This window comes from Calonectris borealis, chromosome 11 (assembly GCF_964195595.1).
Source record: "Calonectris borealis chromosome 11, bCalBor7.hap1.2, whole genome shotgun sequence".
Taxonomy (NCBI): domain Eukaryota; kingdom Metazoa; phylum Chordata; class Aves; order Procellariiformes; family Procellariidae; genus Calonectris; species Calonectris borealis.
The window spans coordinates 9,864,051-9,882,839 of record NC_134322.1 but is presented as its reverse complement, the minus strand read 5'-3'; the positions used below and the strand labels follow the sequence as shown (position 1 = coordinate 9,882,839).

At 46.2% G+C, this 18,789-nt stretch overlaps 1 protein-coding gene across 5 annotated transcripts in view; it reads right to left on the bottom strand.

Annotated features, from left to right (window-relative positions):
• Nucleotides 1-12,923: 12,923 nt before the first annotated feature.
• The window catches only part of ARNT2 (aryl hydrocarbon receptor nuclear translocator 2), a 108,085-nt gene continuing 102,219 nt past the window's right edge, over nt 12,924-18,789 (bottom strand). For all 5 annotated transcript variants that reach the window (XM_075159927.1, XM_075159928.1, XM_075159929.1 and 2 more), the window contains one exon: nt 12,924-17,616. In XM_075159927.1, coding sequence (XP_075016028.1) covers nt 17,518-17,616 — 99 coding nt within the window. In that variant the 3' untranslated portion in view covers nt 12,924-17,517. The remainder of the gene's footprint in view (nt 17,617-18,789) is intronic.

Below are 18,789 nucleotides of genomic sequence, written 5' to 3'. Positions count from 1 at the left end.
ACCCACCCAACATTTTCAGCCTTGGCCCTCCATCAGCCACCACACAAGCCCGGAGGGGTCCCTATAAATCACCTTGCTTCGACACTGCGCTGTGGCTGGCCGTGCAGGGAGATCTCTGTATTACTCATTGCCACCACCGCTCCGCACGGGGCCCTGGAGAAAGGGCTGCCTCGCGCCCGAAAGGGAGCTTCGGGAGCGGGCCGGATCCTTGCCCAGTTTGGCGGCTCCCCCAGCAGCTGTAGCTGCAGATCAGGGCAGCGCGTGGCCAGGGGGTAACGAGCTCGCAGCAAAGCGTGGGTGTGCATCTGGGGTGGATCACAGGGCTGACTTCATTTCCTTCCTCCTGGCTCCCCTGTCACGCTCTGCCCGGCCGTTTCACCCAGGCCTGGCCGTTATCCCGTCGGTACCTAGTTTCCTCAGGGCAGAGCCACAGATAGCACTGGTTTCCCAAGGTGTGGGATAGCTAGTCATCACTCCAGTGAGCCTTCACGGGCATAATATTTTCTTTCTCAGGAGCCACCAGGTCTCCCCAATGGCATCTGGGGAACATCCAGAGCTGATGGAGCAGTGAACAGGCACCTCCCTGTTACACCTGAACTGGAAACCGCAACCAGTAAAACAGAGAGGAAGATTTCCATTCACTTGGCCCAAAGGCGCTCTCAAAAGCTGGAGACAGGAAACATTATCTCTTAGGACTGGTCAGTATTTGTGCTGCAGCAGCTCCGCAGGCTCCCACTGACATCCTGCTCCTGTTATTCTGGGCACAGCCACCGGATTGAAAACAGTCCTGGCCGCAAAGACTTTGCAATTGAACTCACCTACGACATGACTAAATAGGGCCTGCCCCACCAGCAGACCCACAGCTAAGGGACTTGGCTCTTCCCGTTTAGCCAGGGCCACCAGGGATCGCTGTATCTGTGCAATGTGCCCAGCCTAGTCCAAGTCCAACATACCCATCCCCGACCACTGACAACGCTACTGAGTCGGTACCTGCAAGGACAGCAGCAAAGCTGGAGGAAACCCAGCCACCTTCAACCCTCCTTTCCCTCCCAATAGCTCCTCCTTTCATTTATGGTTTTGATGCTTAACTTCACCGTCTTTAGTAATTCCCACAGATAACAAAGCTAGACAGACACCAGGGATGGGTGAGAGAGAAGAAGGGCCTTAACTCAAGGTCACAGGGTGCAGGTCAGCCAAGGGCTGAACCCAGGTTGTCTGAAACTCAGTCCTGCGTCCAGTCAGCTGAGCAACACCACTTCTCATTCTTTACCAGCATGCAAGTTTTTTGCTTATGTATTTAGGAAACGGTTCACTCAGTTTTTCAGTAAATACCTGTTGCTGGCAATGATGGCATTGCAAAGAGTTATTTGACTGTAGCTGTGCTCCTGGCAGCTTCCTCAAACAAAGGCTTAACAAAATTTCACATTAAATCCAGGCTCTAGTGACTCACCTGGTAAGATACAAGGAAAAGAAAGGAGTTTTGATTTAGGTTCTACCAGATCTTCCCCCTCCTACTCACATCTTTTATACCCCTCAAACCGGTACGGGGGTATACAAGACAGTGTGTGTTTTCCAGGAAAGGTTTAGTTGCATTTCATCTGTCCATCTAAAACAACATCTTAAGTTGCTACTTCATTTATGACAGAAATGGCAAAAAACTAGATATACAGAAAAGCTTTGTCAGATATCCGTCGTTATCCATTGATACCATCAATAACCAATCCCACTTTTATTTAATTTCAAAGTCATTGGTACATGCTTGGCTTGGATGTTACTAGGCTTGTGTTATATTTAGGAGGGATAGGGAGGAAGAAAACAGGGGAGGTAAACTAACCATTTGTGGAATATACCTGAAGTCTTTTCTTTTCTTTGTGTTTAAATGACAGGAAAATTGTTTTGTCACAGTACATTTCTGGGGTTTTCAAATTGGAATAAGAAGCTCCCAAGCTCTGCAGACCTATCTATCTGTGAAGGCAGTGCTGCTGCTTGTTGTCGAATGGGGAAGACTGAGTTAATGGCCAGGAAGTGGAAACTGCTGTAATATCTTGATGAAAGCGTATATGAAGAGCTGCTTGCTCTGCTGGACTTGCAATGCTAACAACATACATGTGTCTGCTGGACTATGTGCCATTTAGAAGTCAGCTGTAACTGGAGGACCCGCATGGTGTTGGCGTGGATCAATCATTAATCAAAATCTGAAGCTGAGCCCAGGACGGTGCAGTGAGGAGAGTCGGCGAGGAGGCAGAGGCTCTCCCCACGCCAAGCGCTGCCGGTGCTGATCCTCCCCTGCAGGCAGCATCGGTATGAGCCAGATCCAGAGCACACAGAGACTTGCGGCTGCCTGGATCTGGCATCCTTCTCTGGTCTGAACCAGGACACCAGGGCAGAAGTATCTGACCTTGGGATCCGTCAAGCACATGCATTAAGTGGCTGTAACAAAGCGCTTATCAGTCTCTCACTGCTAAAGATTACTCTCCGATGTCTGCCCCACTTGCAAAACCTGGAACTGGCTGGGTTTGTTTCTCTCATGTTCCTCCCAGAAGGTATACGTGCAGTCAGCACTATTTAACCATTCCCAGGAAGAGATGAGCTTTCCTGACAGAAAAGCAGTGTTTCATCCCCACCCAGAAAATTCAGCAGGACTAGATGAAATCCGCAGCCTGAGGTCTGTATGTGAGCCCAGGGGCATGGTTAGTGAGCGTGGCTGGACGAGCCCTTTCAGTCCAAATGAAACATTCATGAAAAAAAACTTAAGCCTCCGAATTTCCGTACTTTCAGTGTGAAACAGAGGAAGCCCAGCCTGGTTCGGCTCCCCCGATCCCTTTCTTTCCCCTTGGCTTCCTGCCATCGCCTTTGGCAGAGGAGGGGTGGCTGCGGGAGCCCAGGGAAAGGGGGACACTCTCTTCTCTTGCCCACCGTACTGATTATTTATAGCCCTTTCAGGTATTTTCCAGCCCATATATTTTTTGCTGGAGTGTCTATATACATACAGACACGTTTACATTTATACATGCACACGCATCTACTTTAGGCATATATTCCTGCATATACACACACTTGTATGGTGACCTTGGTCCTTCAGAAAGTGCGTCAGACTCATTTCTGCTATGCTCATATATTTCCATCAACAAATGTACAACTCCCACCTCTTTTCCTGCAAAATGATGACGCAGAAGGGTAGGATGAGCACGCCATGAGAGCGTAGCCTGGCGCTGCCTTACACACTGGCACCACAACACGAAAGCGGGGGGTAATGGGTGGCCAAACTGGGCTTGTCTTTGGTGGTTGTGTAACACAGCTCGTCACAGCTCAGCTCCTAATTGCTGTCTCCATCCAGGAAGGACCCTAAACACCTACACAGCTTTTCCAACAGCGGGCCTTCAGGCCAGGCTCTCGGGCTCGTCGGGGCTTTGTTTCGTGCACCAGAGCCCTGGGCACCCTGAAGCAGCTTTCAACGTCCTCCCTCCCCTCCGGGCAAATCCTGGAAGCAGTCCAGCCCCTGGAAGCTGCTTCACTTTGTGTCAGCACTACCGGCCCCCCCGCTGCTCGCACCATGTCTCGGTGTGACAGACACCCGCCCTTCCCGGAGTCCTCTCTTGCTTGGGAGACCCCGGGTCCCGGCGCAGGTTCCTGTAACCGTAGATTTTCAGGCTGCTGAGGTCGGCTTTTCTTCCCTTTCCTGTTCCTGGGACAGGCCAAGGCATCTGGCTTTCATTAGTTTTCGGTGCCTCTACTCTAGGAAGCAAATTCTAGTTTGAGAAGGCCTTTTTGCTTTACACATCTTGCTTTGAAGAAACTACTGTTTAAAAAAAAATGTTTTCTCATCCAATGTCATCACCGGTAACGCTGAAAGGCTGCTTTCAGCCTGCCGGAAACCGGCCTCGGGGAGACCTCAACACCTGCTAAAATCCTGCCCTGAGCCGGGGCCTCAACAAAAACCCTCCACCGCAGGCCCCGTCAGCAAAATTCGGAGCCAGTCCATCGCCTCGGACAGCTCACGAGGCAGCTGGGTGCTCGTCCTCCAGCCTCAGCCTAACAGAGAGCCGAGGGGCCTCACGGGAGAAGGCCAAGCCTGACAGAGCCGCCAGCAACGTCACGCGGCTGCCGACGGGCGCCAGTTGGGACGGGGCTGGGGGACCAAATGGCGTCTCCTCGTGAAGCCGGCACGGCTTCCCTGGCCCACCCGCCGCACGGCCGCACCGTGCGAGGCCTCACGCCCGAGTAAAGCTCGTCTCAGTTCCAGGAGAGGCCCAGACCTGCCCCGCCGGGAGCGCTGAACAACCCCACCGACCTACCGAGGCCGGAGGAGAGGTGACCTCCGCTGCGTCGCCAGCCCCGGGGCCCGGCACAGCCGGAGTCGGCCCCAGAGCGCCGTACACGGGGCGAATGTCGCGGGATGCATCCAGAGAGGCATTTTCTCACCCCTCGGGTGGGGTTGCCCCCTGGAGACAAACCCAGGCCAGAAGGGGCTGGGGATGGGAAAGGGGAGGGCAAGGCAGAAGGGGAAAATCATGGAAGTGGTGGTCCCAGCAGGAAACCCAGATAAGAAGTAAGCCATGAAAACTCCCTACCCGTGATTTGCTCTGTGAGAAATACCTGCTCTCAGCCTCACCAATGTGGGCATTCTCTTCAGCACCCAACACTCAAACTTTCCTCCTGCCTGTGCTAGGCATTCCTGCTTAATTAACACACCCGGAATTTCTGAACCATCTTTCATTTACTTCACTGGGACAAAGACTGCCTTTTTATTTTTATTACCCACTGCCTCACGTGATAGCATGAGCGGGGCTCGCAGGCTCCAGCACAATCCCACTGAACAAAGAATAAAATAATACATTATCAATAATCAGAGCCGCAGCCTGAGCCGAGGCGGCCTGCTGTGCCTTTTTGCAGTGCTCGGCTCATTACTTACTGCTGTCATTCAGACTCGAGCCCGAGGAGACCTCTGTGGACCTTGAAGCCCTTGGGGGGTGAGCGTGCTGCGAGTGACACAGAAGGTGAACGTTTCTCTTTCACGTTGTCACCGTGCAGTCAGCAGCACAGGAACAGCGTGCTGGATCTCCCGGTGGAGCTCCCCGGGGAACCCGGCTCCGCATGTACCTGCTGGAGAGAACAAGAAAAAATACGACTGATAAATGCTGCAGAAACAACATGGTACAGGCCTAAGAGCAAAGCTGAGAGCTGAAACACGCTGTCACAGTCTGCTCCTGTGGATGAAGGTTTCTGCTGCTTTAGAGCAGAGTACGGAGCGGTGGGATCAGGGAAATGCTGTCACTTAGCAACTGCATTAACACCAGAACCTGAACCAAACTGTTCGGAAGTGAGAAATTTCATTTTTTGATGCAGCTGTGCCCACACGCCGGATCAGAGTCCTGGAGTGCCTGTGCCACCTACGCAGCCAAGAGAAAGGCCCTTGATGGTGAACTAGGAAGCAAGTACAACAGTGTTTTTTCTTTTAAGACATACATGAGTCCCACTGAAGCCTGAAACATTTGGTCAGAGAAGAATCAGCTTAAGCAAGTGCTGGAGCACTTTACTTACCCAAACCCACCGCTTTTGATCCTCTCGGAGTGGTAGTAAATGGCAAGCCATCCTCTGTTTTTTATAACAAAAACCAACAAAATTTCATTGTATCGGATGTTGCTACAACTGCGTTTGGGAGGATGGGTCACATTGGTGTGAAATACATCACTTGTTCTGCAACCTGCAATGCTCAGGCAGAAAAGGAAGATTTTTAATAAAAGAATAAAGATCTCATTGGGTTGTTGAATGTGTCCTACTCCGGGCAAAGTTTTGTCTTCCCATAATACAGGCAAAATGAGAAACCATAATACTGAACACTGAGGGCGCTCAGGCCTCGTCATTATTCAGGAGTTTCAGGACTCATTAATTGATAGCTCTGATTCTTACAGCAACGTATTTTCAAGCGGGGGAGAGGTTGTTGTTCGACGGCTGAGGAAACCTCGTAAGCTGAAGAGAGAGGTGCCTTCCCCATCCGCCATACCGGCATCAGCCCATCCGTCCCCAAAACCAGCTGTCAGACAAGAAGCCAGGTTGGAAAGTAGAGTCTGGTAGAGGGGAAGGGGCTCACTGTTCAAGGGGAAATGAACTTGATCATGTCACCCATAGCCCCAAACATCAAAATTATCTGGAATTATTTTGGTTTTCCTCATTTCCCTATTTTTTGTTTGCGAAGATATCATTTTGGAGGAGGATTTAGGATTTGTGCTTACAAATAAAATAGACTATAACTTGCATAATGGGAGCAGTTCAGTTTTACATGGTTGTCTCCTGACATGTTTACACAGCTGGTCAGATACCATTAAAACATATTTTCTCAGGAGGCAGTGTGGTCCAGAGCATGGGCCTAGGAGTCAGGAACTCCCACGTTGTAATTTTGGGTCACCAGTGATTTGCTTTGGTGCACAGAGTCATTTAACCCCTGTGTATGTCAGCGTCCCAAAAAGACACCTCCTCGTCACAGCTTGATGTTGAGGATCAATGTGTTAACCCTGGGGAGGGAGAGGACTAGGTCCTGACGCGGTACCCAGGGTCGAAAACATCCAAACGAAGACTGCGGAGGGGTGCGTTGCCTCTAACTTTCTTTGTCTTCACCTCTCGTGGGTTTGGGTTAGCCAGCCTCTGAATCAGAAATGATGCATCTGACACGGTCTTGTGCAAGTCTTTCTGCTCCAAATTGAGATCATCCATAAGCTGCAACAGTTTTGTCACTTTTCCTAGCAGTAAAGGAACAAAAACCTTCTTGGTAAGACCACCACAGCTTTGCAGATCCTTAGTGAAGTGAAAAAGTGAACAAGCAGCAGTGCTAACTTTCAGCCCAGGAACATTAATGATTAAAATGCATCAATTTCCAAAAAGCTGATGAACATAGCAAATATTACATCTGAACAGGAACTTGCATAGCGATGAGATTGTAAGTACCATGAAATGACTGGCTCTAGTTCTAGCTTAGACAGTTAAAAATCAAATAAAACCTAAACGGATATCGAACTAGGGCCTATACTATGACACCATTCGAAATGACAGCCTTCCTTCTTAGATCCCTTCAATTCAGGATACTTTTGCCATAGCATCGAGCTTACTGAGTAGGCTTCATATTTGACCTAGAAACGGCACGCACGCCAATCCATACCGCTTCTGGGTGATGACGATGGAAATAATCCTACAGGAAGATATTTAAGCTGGTAGCTAAATTGTGATCTTACCCATTAAATATCCTCGCTGTTTACTTCTTCCACTGTTGTTACGTCTGGTAACTGCCATGTTTGTGGTTCACTCTGCTGTTAATAAGGGGTTTATTTGATGGAATATTGGAGATCATCCAGCAAAAAACGTTCCAAATCGGGCAATAGCTATTTTGTTGCTTCACTCTGGTTCCTTTTTTCCCTCTCTCGGTTTCTCAGGGCCTGTAATAAAAAGGAAAAGTTGCTTGCAAAACTCAGGGACTGGCCTTGCTGATAGACTGTCTCTCTGGGGTTTTGTCAGCAGCTTGAGGGGATTTTTGTCAACAACTTGAGTCATTTTAGAGAACTGGTCTGCTCTTTGTAAAGCAAGTTTCTGCAAGGGAGGATGGGTGTGGGAACAGCTAGGCGGCAAGCATCTGACAGGCGGTGCGGTGCAAAGCACTTTCTCAGGGCTTCTGGATATGGGGAAAGGATGTGTCAAGCCGTGAAGAAGACACAGCTGGAGGTGGCCGCAGCCCGAGGAAGTCTTGCGGCCATGTATGTTCGGTCCTGCGGCTGCTCTAGCTGGCTGAGGCGGCCAGCTGGACTTTTTAACTGACTCAGGGCCAGTGACCACGTAAGGGTCTTGGTGCCTTCTTTGACTCCACAGTTGTGCTGAGGGCTGGAGCTGACCCCACCGCATCCCAGGAACACTGGAGGTACAGGACCCACGGACCCACCTCTTCCACCTCCTGGGAAAGTGGGGCTCTCCCCAGCTTGATACCTGGTCAACCAAGGCTCTGTCAGCCAAGGATGGAGACAGCAGGACCCCTCGGCAGCCTGTTCCCACGCTGCACAAGCTCTGTGAGTGAAGAAGTTTTTCCAAATGTCCAAACTGAACCTCCCGAGCCGCAGGCTGTGGCTGCAAAGCCCCACTGTGACCTGTGGATCAGGAATCAGACCTCCTCCATTACTGCCCAGGTAGCACAGCATTTAGTGCACGTTCTCTTCGTGAGAAACAACTGAAAGAAACAGAAAGCCTTTTTCTTTTTTTCTTCTTTTTCTTTTTTTTTTTTTTTTTAAGAGAGAGAGATTGTTCTCTCCTGGATGGCAGACTTTAACAGGGAAGAAATTGGAGCCTTCGGGTATCTTTAACCCAATTTTAGAACCTCTTGGAAGTAGGAGTTACTAATGGACTTGTTGCTGGAAGCTCAGCTCCAGTGTTTTAAATGGCTGTGAAACATACTCCTAATGGGAGAACGAGCACGAAAACAAGAGAAAAACAGGAATCTGTTATCTGATATTCCCACCTCTGCTAGTAAAGTTCTCTTTTCAATGCTGAAGTCTTGGCTGGTTTTAAAACAGTCTTGTAAAATTGCCTTGGCACCTTACTAACATCGGTACAAAAATCCACCCACCCACCCCTTACTGACACAGTGCTACAAGGGATAAAACGGGGATTTTACAAACCTGTCAAAGGAAATCTGTTGCCTGAGCTCCGAGTGGGCGCACAGTCTGCGATGAAGCATATCTATAGTGATCTATAAATATCAAATATTACCATTTACTGAATTAGGGCTTTTGTCTTTTAGCAGCCTTATTTATATAATTGACACTTGCTTCGGCGGGTTTGCTCCAGTATTTCATTACCAACGATATATCCAGGTCAACCTTGGTAGGTTAGTGCAGAACCCCACTCCCTCAGCAGGATCTGAAAATTTAGGTCAATTCGCATAACTTTGATGAATCTTTAGAACTAAAATGATTAAAGTGACACTTCCATTGACTCCCCGCTGAGGTCTCTGACCTTAAATCATGGAGGTCACAAAAAATATTTTAAGAATCCAAATAAACTCCAATTCAGAACCCCTTTAGGTTAAGCATCTCTGTGCAGTGGGGGCATAAATATGACTTCAAGGAATTGCACAACGCTTTGTAAGTTTCTCAGTAATTAAAACTTTTCATAGGAATTTCACAAATTTCAATGCATACCTTTTTTTTCTCAACCCCACCAAATGCATTTTTTAAAAGCCAAGGGAAAAGATAAGCACTTCAAGTTAACCAAGTATCAGTTCTGCAAATTCTTCATAAAGCTGTAGCTGTCTACTTTCAGGGTTGCACAGAATAAAATCAAGACATTTTTCAGTTAAAGGGTTTGATATTTTTCCACGCCATATCGGGATAGATGCAAACATTCAGTGTCTGAGCTTCGTGGGCACAATGACAACGGCCCCTTCCTACATCACTGAATAAATCATCGGGCAAGAACTTTTCCTGACTACACAAGACAACCACGATGACACATGTGCTTGGTATTAAAGGAAGAGGCTGTGATTAGTTTGTGCTGTGTAAAATCAATGTCCAAATCCAGATTTTCTTCTACTATGGCATAATTTGTTCCGTTTTGAAGAGCCCTGCAGGAGCCCTGGGGGGTTGAGCAGTCACATTCCGGGGAGCACTGGGGGGGACAGGGAGGTGCAGGGAGGCCTGCGAGTCCATGCCTGCAAGCTGGTGCCAAAGGGACACTGCAGGGGGGGTCAGGAGCTATTTTTATAGGTGCCTCTTTCATGAAGAAAGGATGCTCCACGCACTCACGCTTCCCACAGCAGACCATGCCGAGGCAAGCAGACCGCAGCTTTCCCTCATATCCACTGACCAGCCCAGATTACCTCAACACCACTAAATTTTCAGAGTACTCTGTGCTCTCTTGGTGGCTGGAGAAGGGGGCAGCAGGTAACAGAGGGAGGATGTGATGTACCCATCAGTAGTTCCTTTAAAAAAAAAAATTAATTTAAGTCTTCAGGCACCGGCATTGTACAGTGTTGCCTCCTGATGTCTTTTACTCAGAATTACGTGAACCAGGAACGAAGTCGTGACATTTGTTGGAAAGAGTGCGATTTACACGAAGGAAGGAATCCCACAGCATTTACGTCTCCTCTGAGAGTCACGTTTTGGTATCCCTCGTCCTGGGCCTTCACACACATTTGGCCCAGGACAAATTGAAATTGCACGCAACGAGGGAAATCAAGGGAGAGGAGGGAGAGGAGGGCTGCCTTTGAGATAAATCCCACAGTACAAATTCCTTCGTTAAGTGGAAAGTATTATGATCCAGTCTTCGCCTCCGGCTACATGCACCGAAGAGAAGAGAGTGTGGGTTGTGTGTACATGCGCCAGGGCGGCATTTTCTTGTGAGTGTTTATTTAGCAGAGTGGAGGTCTCAAAACTACAAAAAAAGCACCAACTTAGGCCTTCAAAATCTTTGCTCCTCAGTGACAATGGGTCTATCTGGCCAGTAATTCCAGTGTTAAGTGGAAAATAACTATACTGTGATTTTATTTTGCAGACCGAAGCTGCCTCCCGTCAGGGCCATGCACAGAACTGCTTTGGGCCCCAGGCGAAGGCTCGTTAGCCACAGCACCCAGGGACGGGCAGCGACTGGGGGGGAGGCTCTGCGAGACACCCAAAACGTGTTTTGGATGATAGGGCGCACCAAAGTCGTTCAACGTTGCAGTGCTTCTATGCTTCAAGCCCTTGTTTTTAAAAACCTTTCAAGTATTTAAAATCTCACCTTCTTAGCTAAGAAGTAGTTGCTATTTCTAAGAGGCAGCAGCACGCTGAAGCGTTGGGCGATTCTGTCTTCTCTGCTAGGGTGCGTGTGTTGGGGCAGGTTTCCAAGCTGCGGTTGGGGCTTTCTTCTGGCCCTCAGTTATGCCTGCATATTTGTAATTACAGCCATGTGTGTACAGCTGTTATATTTTTGTCTGCAAAAGCATAGTAATTGCACTTCAGCACTGCTGTATCTTCCATGTGTGAGCCTTAGGTTGACATTTTTTTCAGTTGGGTCCCAAATGGCACATTTTGTATATTAGTATTTAGTGCCAGTCTATAATTAGAAGATAATTTTTTCCAGAGCTAATGAAAAGATGCCCTAGCAACCTCTGGATCTGATCCCAAATCCATTAATACAGTTCAAGTGATTCCATTTTATTTTATGTGGGACAGACCAAGAATTTTGAAGAAAGATGCTGCCAAGTATTTCCAACCAGGAATATGCTGAACCTTGGTGAAAAAGGATGGAAGAATTCATCCTGTATCTGTCCCCGTTACATCCAACTTGGAGAGAAACTGGGAAAATTAAATGAGTAATACTTCCTGAACTATGATGGTATATTGATGGAAATGTGGCTAAGAATTACCTCCCATGGAAAAATTAAGAAAAATATATTTCTATCATCGTAATGAAGACTTAAGCTGTTGCTATTAGTCATTAGCACCAGTTTATAGAGCCAAAGATGATAAGTGTAGGGATACAGTGAGCCTCAACTGCATTTCTTTCCTGTGCGCCAGCCTCTGTGTGTGGATTTCTACCGTGGTGTCCTGCCACGCCGAGCTGCGGCGACTATTTGTCACCAAACATTTGGCTCCATTTCACATCCAGTATCTCCAAACCTAGATTCCAGACAAAAAATGAATAGCTCCCAGCACTTCCACACCCAGTCGTCGCCTGGTGCCCAGAAGTGCACTTGATTTAGCACATGGGAGCACAGGTTCATGACGATCAATCTAAAAGGAGTGCTAGGAGGGATACTAAAACGGCCCAGCCACACCATGCTCTGCTTGGCATCAGTGCAACACCCGTCTTGTGTGCGCCTTTCTGTTTGGATCACGTTCTTCAAAAGCAACTAAGAGCCTATTAAAATGCACCGAAAAAGCAGCAAACAGCTGCCATGATGAAGGTACACTGCATCTCCAAATGGGGTTCACGGGCTGGGGCACATCCATTCATCAGAGATTTTCACAAGCGTCTGGGGAAATGCCGAAAGAACATCACTCTCTTGAAAACCCAATTTTCACAGCAAAACAGCGCAAACGGAACATTTTCACTGACCAACCTCTCTCTTTGGGATGAGCACTTAGTGAGCAGAGCCCGACAGAGCAGGTGGGTCTGGTGGCTCTGTCTGATTAAGCACATCCCAGTGCCCTGCTTTGACTGGGGGTTTCCCGTCGGGCCCCAGCAGAGCCATCTCCGCTCTCCACAGGCAGAACCCTGAAAACAGAGTATGAGCTGCGAAAACACCACCTACCCTGTGCCAGGAATGCATGCCCTAGAGCACAGCATCTTCAGCTCCTGCCGTGGTCCAGTCATCAGCTTTTTGGATTTATTAGCAAGGTAAATCTCGCTCACAAACTATCAAGTCGACAAAGAAACACAGTATAAATACAATGAAGAACCACAGTGAAAGGTAAATGCATTTTACATAAGAAAGTCTGAAAAGGTCACCAGAATGTTTGTGGGAAGGATACAAGTATTTTTAAACTTTGAACAATGAGACCAAAAGGTGGACAAAGAAGCCACTCTGTTACCACCCCAGGGAGTGAATAAAAATTGCCACAGAGTATGAATTAATTCTAAATCAATTCTGCTCTACAATACAGATACCGATTCACACACCTCGACATCATCAGCAGAACAGGGCTGTTAATGACTGTTTTCTGGAACTTCTTTTAAAAGTTGAGATCTCAAATTACCATTTCTCCCCCGCTCCCCCTGGACAGCCTTTATACAAGACAGATAAAAGGGGAACTTCCCACCCATGACCACATAGCATAGGAGGAGATTTAAAAGACACAGATCAATTCTTAATCTTCCGATTTTTGGCACGAATCTTATCATTCAGCGCTATTTCCTACCTGATGATTCCCAATAGTATATCTTATTTATTTACAGAAAGACAGGAATTAACAACAGCTCATGACATTTTTATTTTAATGAAATTTAAAAAGGCAGTTATTAGTTATACATACACACGACTGATTCTGTACTTGTTAGTCATAAATATAGAACATTCAGAAGTACAAAATACACTTTATCCACAGCACAATTTCACATCAATATGAAGAGTTTAAACAGATAAGTAACCAAGTGCCTAACAATGACAGAAGCCCATTTTTGGAGTTGTTTTATTTTTCTTTTTTTTTTTCCTTTTTTTTTTTTTAAAGACCATTAATCTACACAAAGTATTCAGTGCCCACAGTCATCAGTTCCATGAAATGCACTCTGGTTTAGAGTAGGAAAAGACTGACCTTTTAAAGACAATTAGATGCCACCACCTTTTCTTTGCTCCGTTAATAGAAACAAAACCAAGCCCACATTCTCCTCTTCTCACAGCTAACAACTGTGAAAAACTCTGGCAAAAATCACCTGAAGCCAAACTTGAGCACTGCCAGGAAAAGTGAAAATATCTGAACTAGAAATTAGTCCACTCGATACCTTGCAAACAAAGAGCAACAGCAGTATGACACTGATAAGGCATTAATGACAAAATGGCTGTATTATTCTCGAAAAAAGAGTACACCTATGTATAAAAATATATGTCATAACAATTGGGTAAATCCAACACTATTTAACACTGTGCCAAAAGTAATTAAGAGTTAAAAAGGCAGTACTGCAAGAAGTATTTACAGTTTCATACTGTACTTCCAAAGAAAAAAAGGCAACAAAGCTACAAATGGAACTATCTGGTTAAAGCATCACCGCAGGTACTGCCAGTAGCACTTGTAACAAGTAATGTGATGGAGTCCCTCTTGTTGAACAGGATTGCTTGTCTGAATAAATGAATATAAATATTTTAGTATCTAAAATCTTCTCAGTCTACATGCCCACTCATTGAAACAACTCACCCAGATCATTACTATTTGCAGTTTCTTGCTCCACCAGTTTAAAACCCAAAAGATTCAGTTTCAAGAAACACTGTGTTTGCAACACAGTTTGATCAGAAATCACAGCTTTATTTCCAGCTTAAAAAACACAAAAGAAACGAGAAATCCACCACCTGTGAAATTCTGGAAACAGGCAGCCAAAGTGCCAGCAAAGCTACACCAACAGCACGTAATAAAAACGTTAGCATTCCAAATGCACTTTATAACTTCAGCTATAGGATAAGTAAGTTGCTTTAGTAACCAAACACGTGACAAAAAGATACAGCACAGCCAACGCTACACAGCTTTTTCGGCCGCAAGACCTGGGATGGGGCTGTTTCAGAGGAGCAAGCCACTGACAACGACGGCAGCACACGGCGAGGGCAGCGCAGGATGCCCAGCAGCGGCAGCAAATGCTGAACTTGCTCGTTCGCTCGGTCAGAAGCACAAAGTTGCCGAACTTTAAGCTCATTAAGCGCTCCCTCCTCGCTGGCTTGGGAACAGCATCCCAACGCCTCCCACTTGGGCGTGGGAAAGCACTGCAGAGATGGGATGGCCGGGAATGGGAGGGGAGGTGAAGAAGGGTGGAAATGCCAAGCAAAAGCACTGGCAGAACAGAAACGAGGGACAATAATGGCTCACAGGGAAAACCCGAACCTGGCACTGTCCAGACTGCCCCTTAACAGAGTAGCCATCCCCTTTCCCAACCAGAAAGGCAGGAGTGGTCTACAAGGTGAGAAGCAGTCCATGCTCTGATGCCTCAGGCATATTGGCTTCAAAAAAATAATACTGTATTTAAAAAACAACAACAGAAAAGAGAGATGTGCTTGAAATTCTGCTAACAGTGCACTTCTAACTGCACAACCAAATTCTGTACACAAGAAGGCTTCTACAGTAGTATAAAAACCATGACACACTATGGAAGTTATCATCGCTGATGTTAGGAGAAAGAAAATTACTTTAAAAAACTTGTTTTTAGATTGAATTCAGGAACAAAAGTAAATTATAAATATACTTCGAGCAGTTTGTTAGGTAAAATAAAACAGAGGAACAGCATTTTTTCAATTGATTTTTCTCTTTATGGAGAAATGTTTTTTAAAAATTTTAGAACAACTGACATTTATCATGTCAAGCGTCTTCTGTGCAGAGATACAAACTGCTCATCTACAGCTCTCTCCCTCATGATTAGCCCCTTTTAAAAGCACACCCCACTGTACAGACGCTGACCACCTCGCTCCAGCCGGCGCGGCGTCTGGGCACCTTTTACAGACATCAGTGAATTTCATTCTGGGACACAAGAGCTTTGCCTATCTAATTCAACGAGCAGTCATTCATCTAAGCAGCGTGAGCGAAAAGGGAGAAGGCTCCAAGAGAATAAACATCCATGTATTTAAAAGAATAGTGCATAAGCACATGGCTTGCTCACCTAAGAAGGTATTTTCCCGATCTCTGGGAGAGAAGAGATACGAGGTTTTTTGTTTGCTCTCAGCGTGATTTTGGTGAGGCAAGTACAGACCAGGAGATCTGAGGCCTCTCCAGTACTGCATCTAGAGATATAAAAAGATTTCCTAAAAAAAGAGTCCCTAGCCCCACTTGCACGTAGGGTGAGAGATTGGTCCCAGATTTAGCGAGAGAAACAGTAGGAAGGACTCTTCCTGGATATTGAAAACTACATGCTGTTCTCGGAGAAGGCCAGGAAAGCAAAGTCAGATGGGAACACCACATATGGTTAACTGTTAAAGCTGCGTCCCTGGGTCGTGTTCACTGCAGCCCAGCTGCCCGCATTGCTTGTCAGCATGAAACCTGTGTGGCCAGAGCGGGCTGCAGGACAGGGGCCTGCCTGCTTTTCAAGATATCATCCTGACAAGATGGACCGCAGTGATGTGCACGGTGCCTCCGGTCGGAGGGACCCCAGAATTCAAGAGGAGCTACAAGGAGGCAGACCTTAGTGCTGTGAGGTCTAAGAATTGCTGCGGACATTGAGATCTTCTAGATGGGAGCAATGCCCTGGGGTTGCTGTTTCAAGGTCCATGATGGCCCCTGAATACGCAAAGGCTGAGGGAAGCTGCCCCCTTCCTCCTCTGCAAAGGCTGGCTACCACCGTCCAACCTCAAAGGTTATGAACAACCTGCATGCGGGAACTCTGGGCTCCTTGTCCTTTGTGAGCGATTCCTTCTCCTCCCATCCCAGAAGAAATGATCTGGATAAAAACGCTGACCTTAAAACCCAACCTCTGTAACTTGTCATGCATATGAAATACCGAAGAAAGAACTTTCTACCACATTTCTGATGAAGACATATGGTAGGTGACTCGCCCAAGAGAAAGGTGATTAACTTACCTCTGCGGAAAAGCATATAGCATTCAGAATAGTCAAGAGTCCTCAACGTACTCGGTCAGCTGAAAATCCCATATGTAACATAATAGGGTTAATAGGGTTTAACAGAAGTGATTGCTTGGGAATCCAAGCAAAAATTCAAGTTATCACTGTGTACGCAGTGGACAATAGTCCAATTGATATCTATTACCAACTCACTCTAAAAAAATTATACACTACAAAACCATCTCACTGCTTGCAGCAAATGAGCTTGAATGATTTCCTAGTAACAGGCCACCACCTTGCACTGTTAAAATGTGAGGTTTCACAGTTTAAAAAAGTACTTCACAGAAAGGAAATGCAGCTAATATAGAAAATGCAATCTTGATGTGTTTACAGTCATTTTTTTACGAGGCAGTATTTTTGGGAAAGCAAGAACAATAGAAATTAAAGCAGCCAATGAGAAATATATAGAAGTATAGGCCTCAATTCAGTGCAAAAACAGACTAATAGCTTATGTAAGTAAATGTTTGTTCTGAATAGAGAACCACCTGAATTAAAAGTAAGAACACCTATGTGAAGTGATGGAGACTCCCACGATATCTAAATCCTCCACATATATTGTCAACCTTTTCAGTACACTCCAGAATGGACCCTTTGTAAAGGCAAAAGAAACCAGTATACAGGAAATCACTTCATACAGCACAAGATATACATAAAGTACCAAAATGTACACACATTCAAGTTTAAGTTAGAAAAGGCGGAGCTGAATCTTCTGGTGAGAGAGGCCTACGTTATGTTGCTTAATCTCACATTTAAAGTGACCTAAAAACTACAAGAATCAAAGAAAACAGAATATTGTGTCTGCTTCCAGAAACTTAAGCTTAAAGCAAGGCATCGAAATTGAGCGGTAGGCACATAACAAGACATTACCTTACCTTTTCTCTGTTAGTCTTTGTTACTTCGTTATCTATTTTAAAATTACCATTCAAAGGAAATATTAGGTATCATTCACATTCAAATATTTAAGACTCAGAGATATTCTTTTTTAAATCAAGCAAAGTTTTTCATCTCTGAGGTAGATGACAATAAAATAAAAAAAAATATGGAGCTGTCAATGAACACTAACAAGTGCTGGAGCCCCTCTGTCGACACTGATGCACCCCAAGGAGGAGAGAGCAAGCCCTACACCACTATCTGAAACATGAGAAATGTGTCTTCTGGTTTAGTAGCTTCTACAGAAATGCAACACAGAAAAAGCAGAGCCAAAATTACACTGAAATGGCCTTGGAGAAGAACTTCCATTTCTGCTTCGCAAGCTACTCAGAAAATGGTGGAAACATGCCCAGGTCAGCAAAATCTTCAATGTTGTAGTTGCCAGTACCCTGCGTTGGATCCCCCGGCATCGGCAGCATGTCCTGTGCGATAAGGAAAAATCAAAGTGAGGTGTCAGTTGCTAACACATTATCCAGACACAAACTGTTTCCTGTTCATCTTTTCAGTGTAAAAGCCGAAAAGGCCAAAGGTTAGATAAATAAGGTGAAACCCAGACCTGTGCAGGGGCTGGGCTAAGGTTTACGTGCTACTTATGTTTTGCTAAAGCGCTTCTGAACGGGAGGTGGAACTTTAGCAGGGCAGTTGTTTTGGATTGCTCCTCTGAATAAGGCACATTTGAGCTGCCCCATACTCCTCCCAGGCTGAAACAGCTCCCCTTGGAATGGGTAGCTACATATGGAGAGAAGCAAACTCTCTGGTTTCACTATATGGGAAGTATTCAACATCTCACACACTCCTGCACCCTACAGAAAGGAGCTCCTGCTGTGTAAGCATGGGTTTGGGGAGGGTCTTGCCTCCTCTCCAGCACTCTATAAGTGAACGTATTACTGCTCTTTGTCCTCTGAGGAACACTAAAGACTGGGCACCCACCGCAGCTAACAAGATGCCCAAGCAGCCTTCATGCACGTACAAAGGCAGAGGAAATAGCAGGAACTTCTCAGGAGAAATGGGATTTCATGGTAGTTGCTCCCACGTGTCTTGAGCCAAGTGAGGTCCCTGCAGGAGGCTTCAAAAAATACTCAACCTTTCCTCTCAGCCGGAGACCAAAGCCACAGGGAAAAGATATCCCTTGCCGAGAAAACCAGAGTTTACGTTTGCTTTTCCTGTCAGTCCCTACAATAATAAGCTCTCACTGCAAAGCCAAGTTTTGCCAGGGATGGCTCATTATCCTTACGATAAAACAAAACTTAAAGAGCAAATAAGAAAGCTCACAGGATCTGCTCTGTGAAGGAATAACTACTGAGAGCTGCTGTGTACTGAGAAGTTACCCCAAAATAAAGACAGATTAAAATCCACCTGAGGTCTCTGTAGCATCCCTGTCAATGGTGGTGAAAGAGGCTGTGAACACAACTGGCAGTTTCTCAGTTGCCAGGGCCAGCCTTCATTTTCTGACCAAAACTTGCACTTATTTTATATTTTCCCATATTCCTCCCCAGCCAAAGGGAAGTTGTAGCTGTCCCCACCTGTTTAAGTTTCCACCGCTGAAGGCACTTCTGCTGCTGGGGCCTCTGCGGCAAGGTCTCCTCAGGTACAGA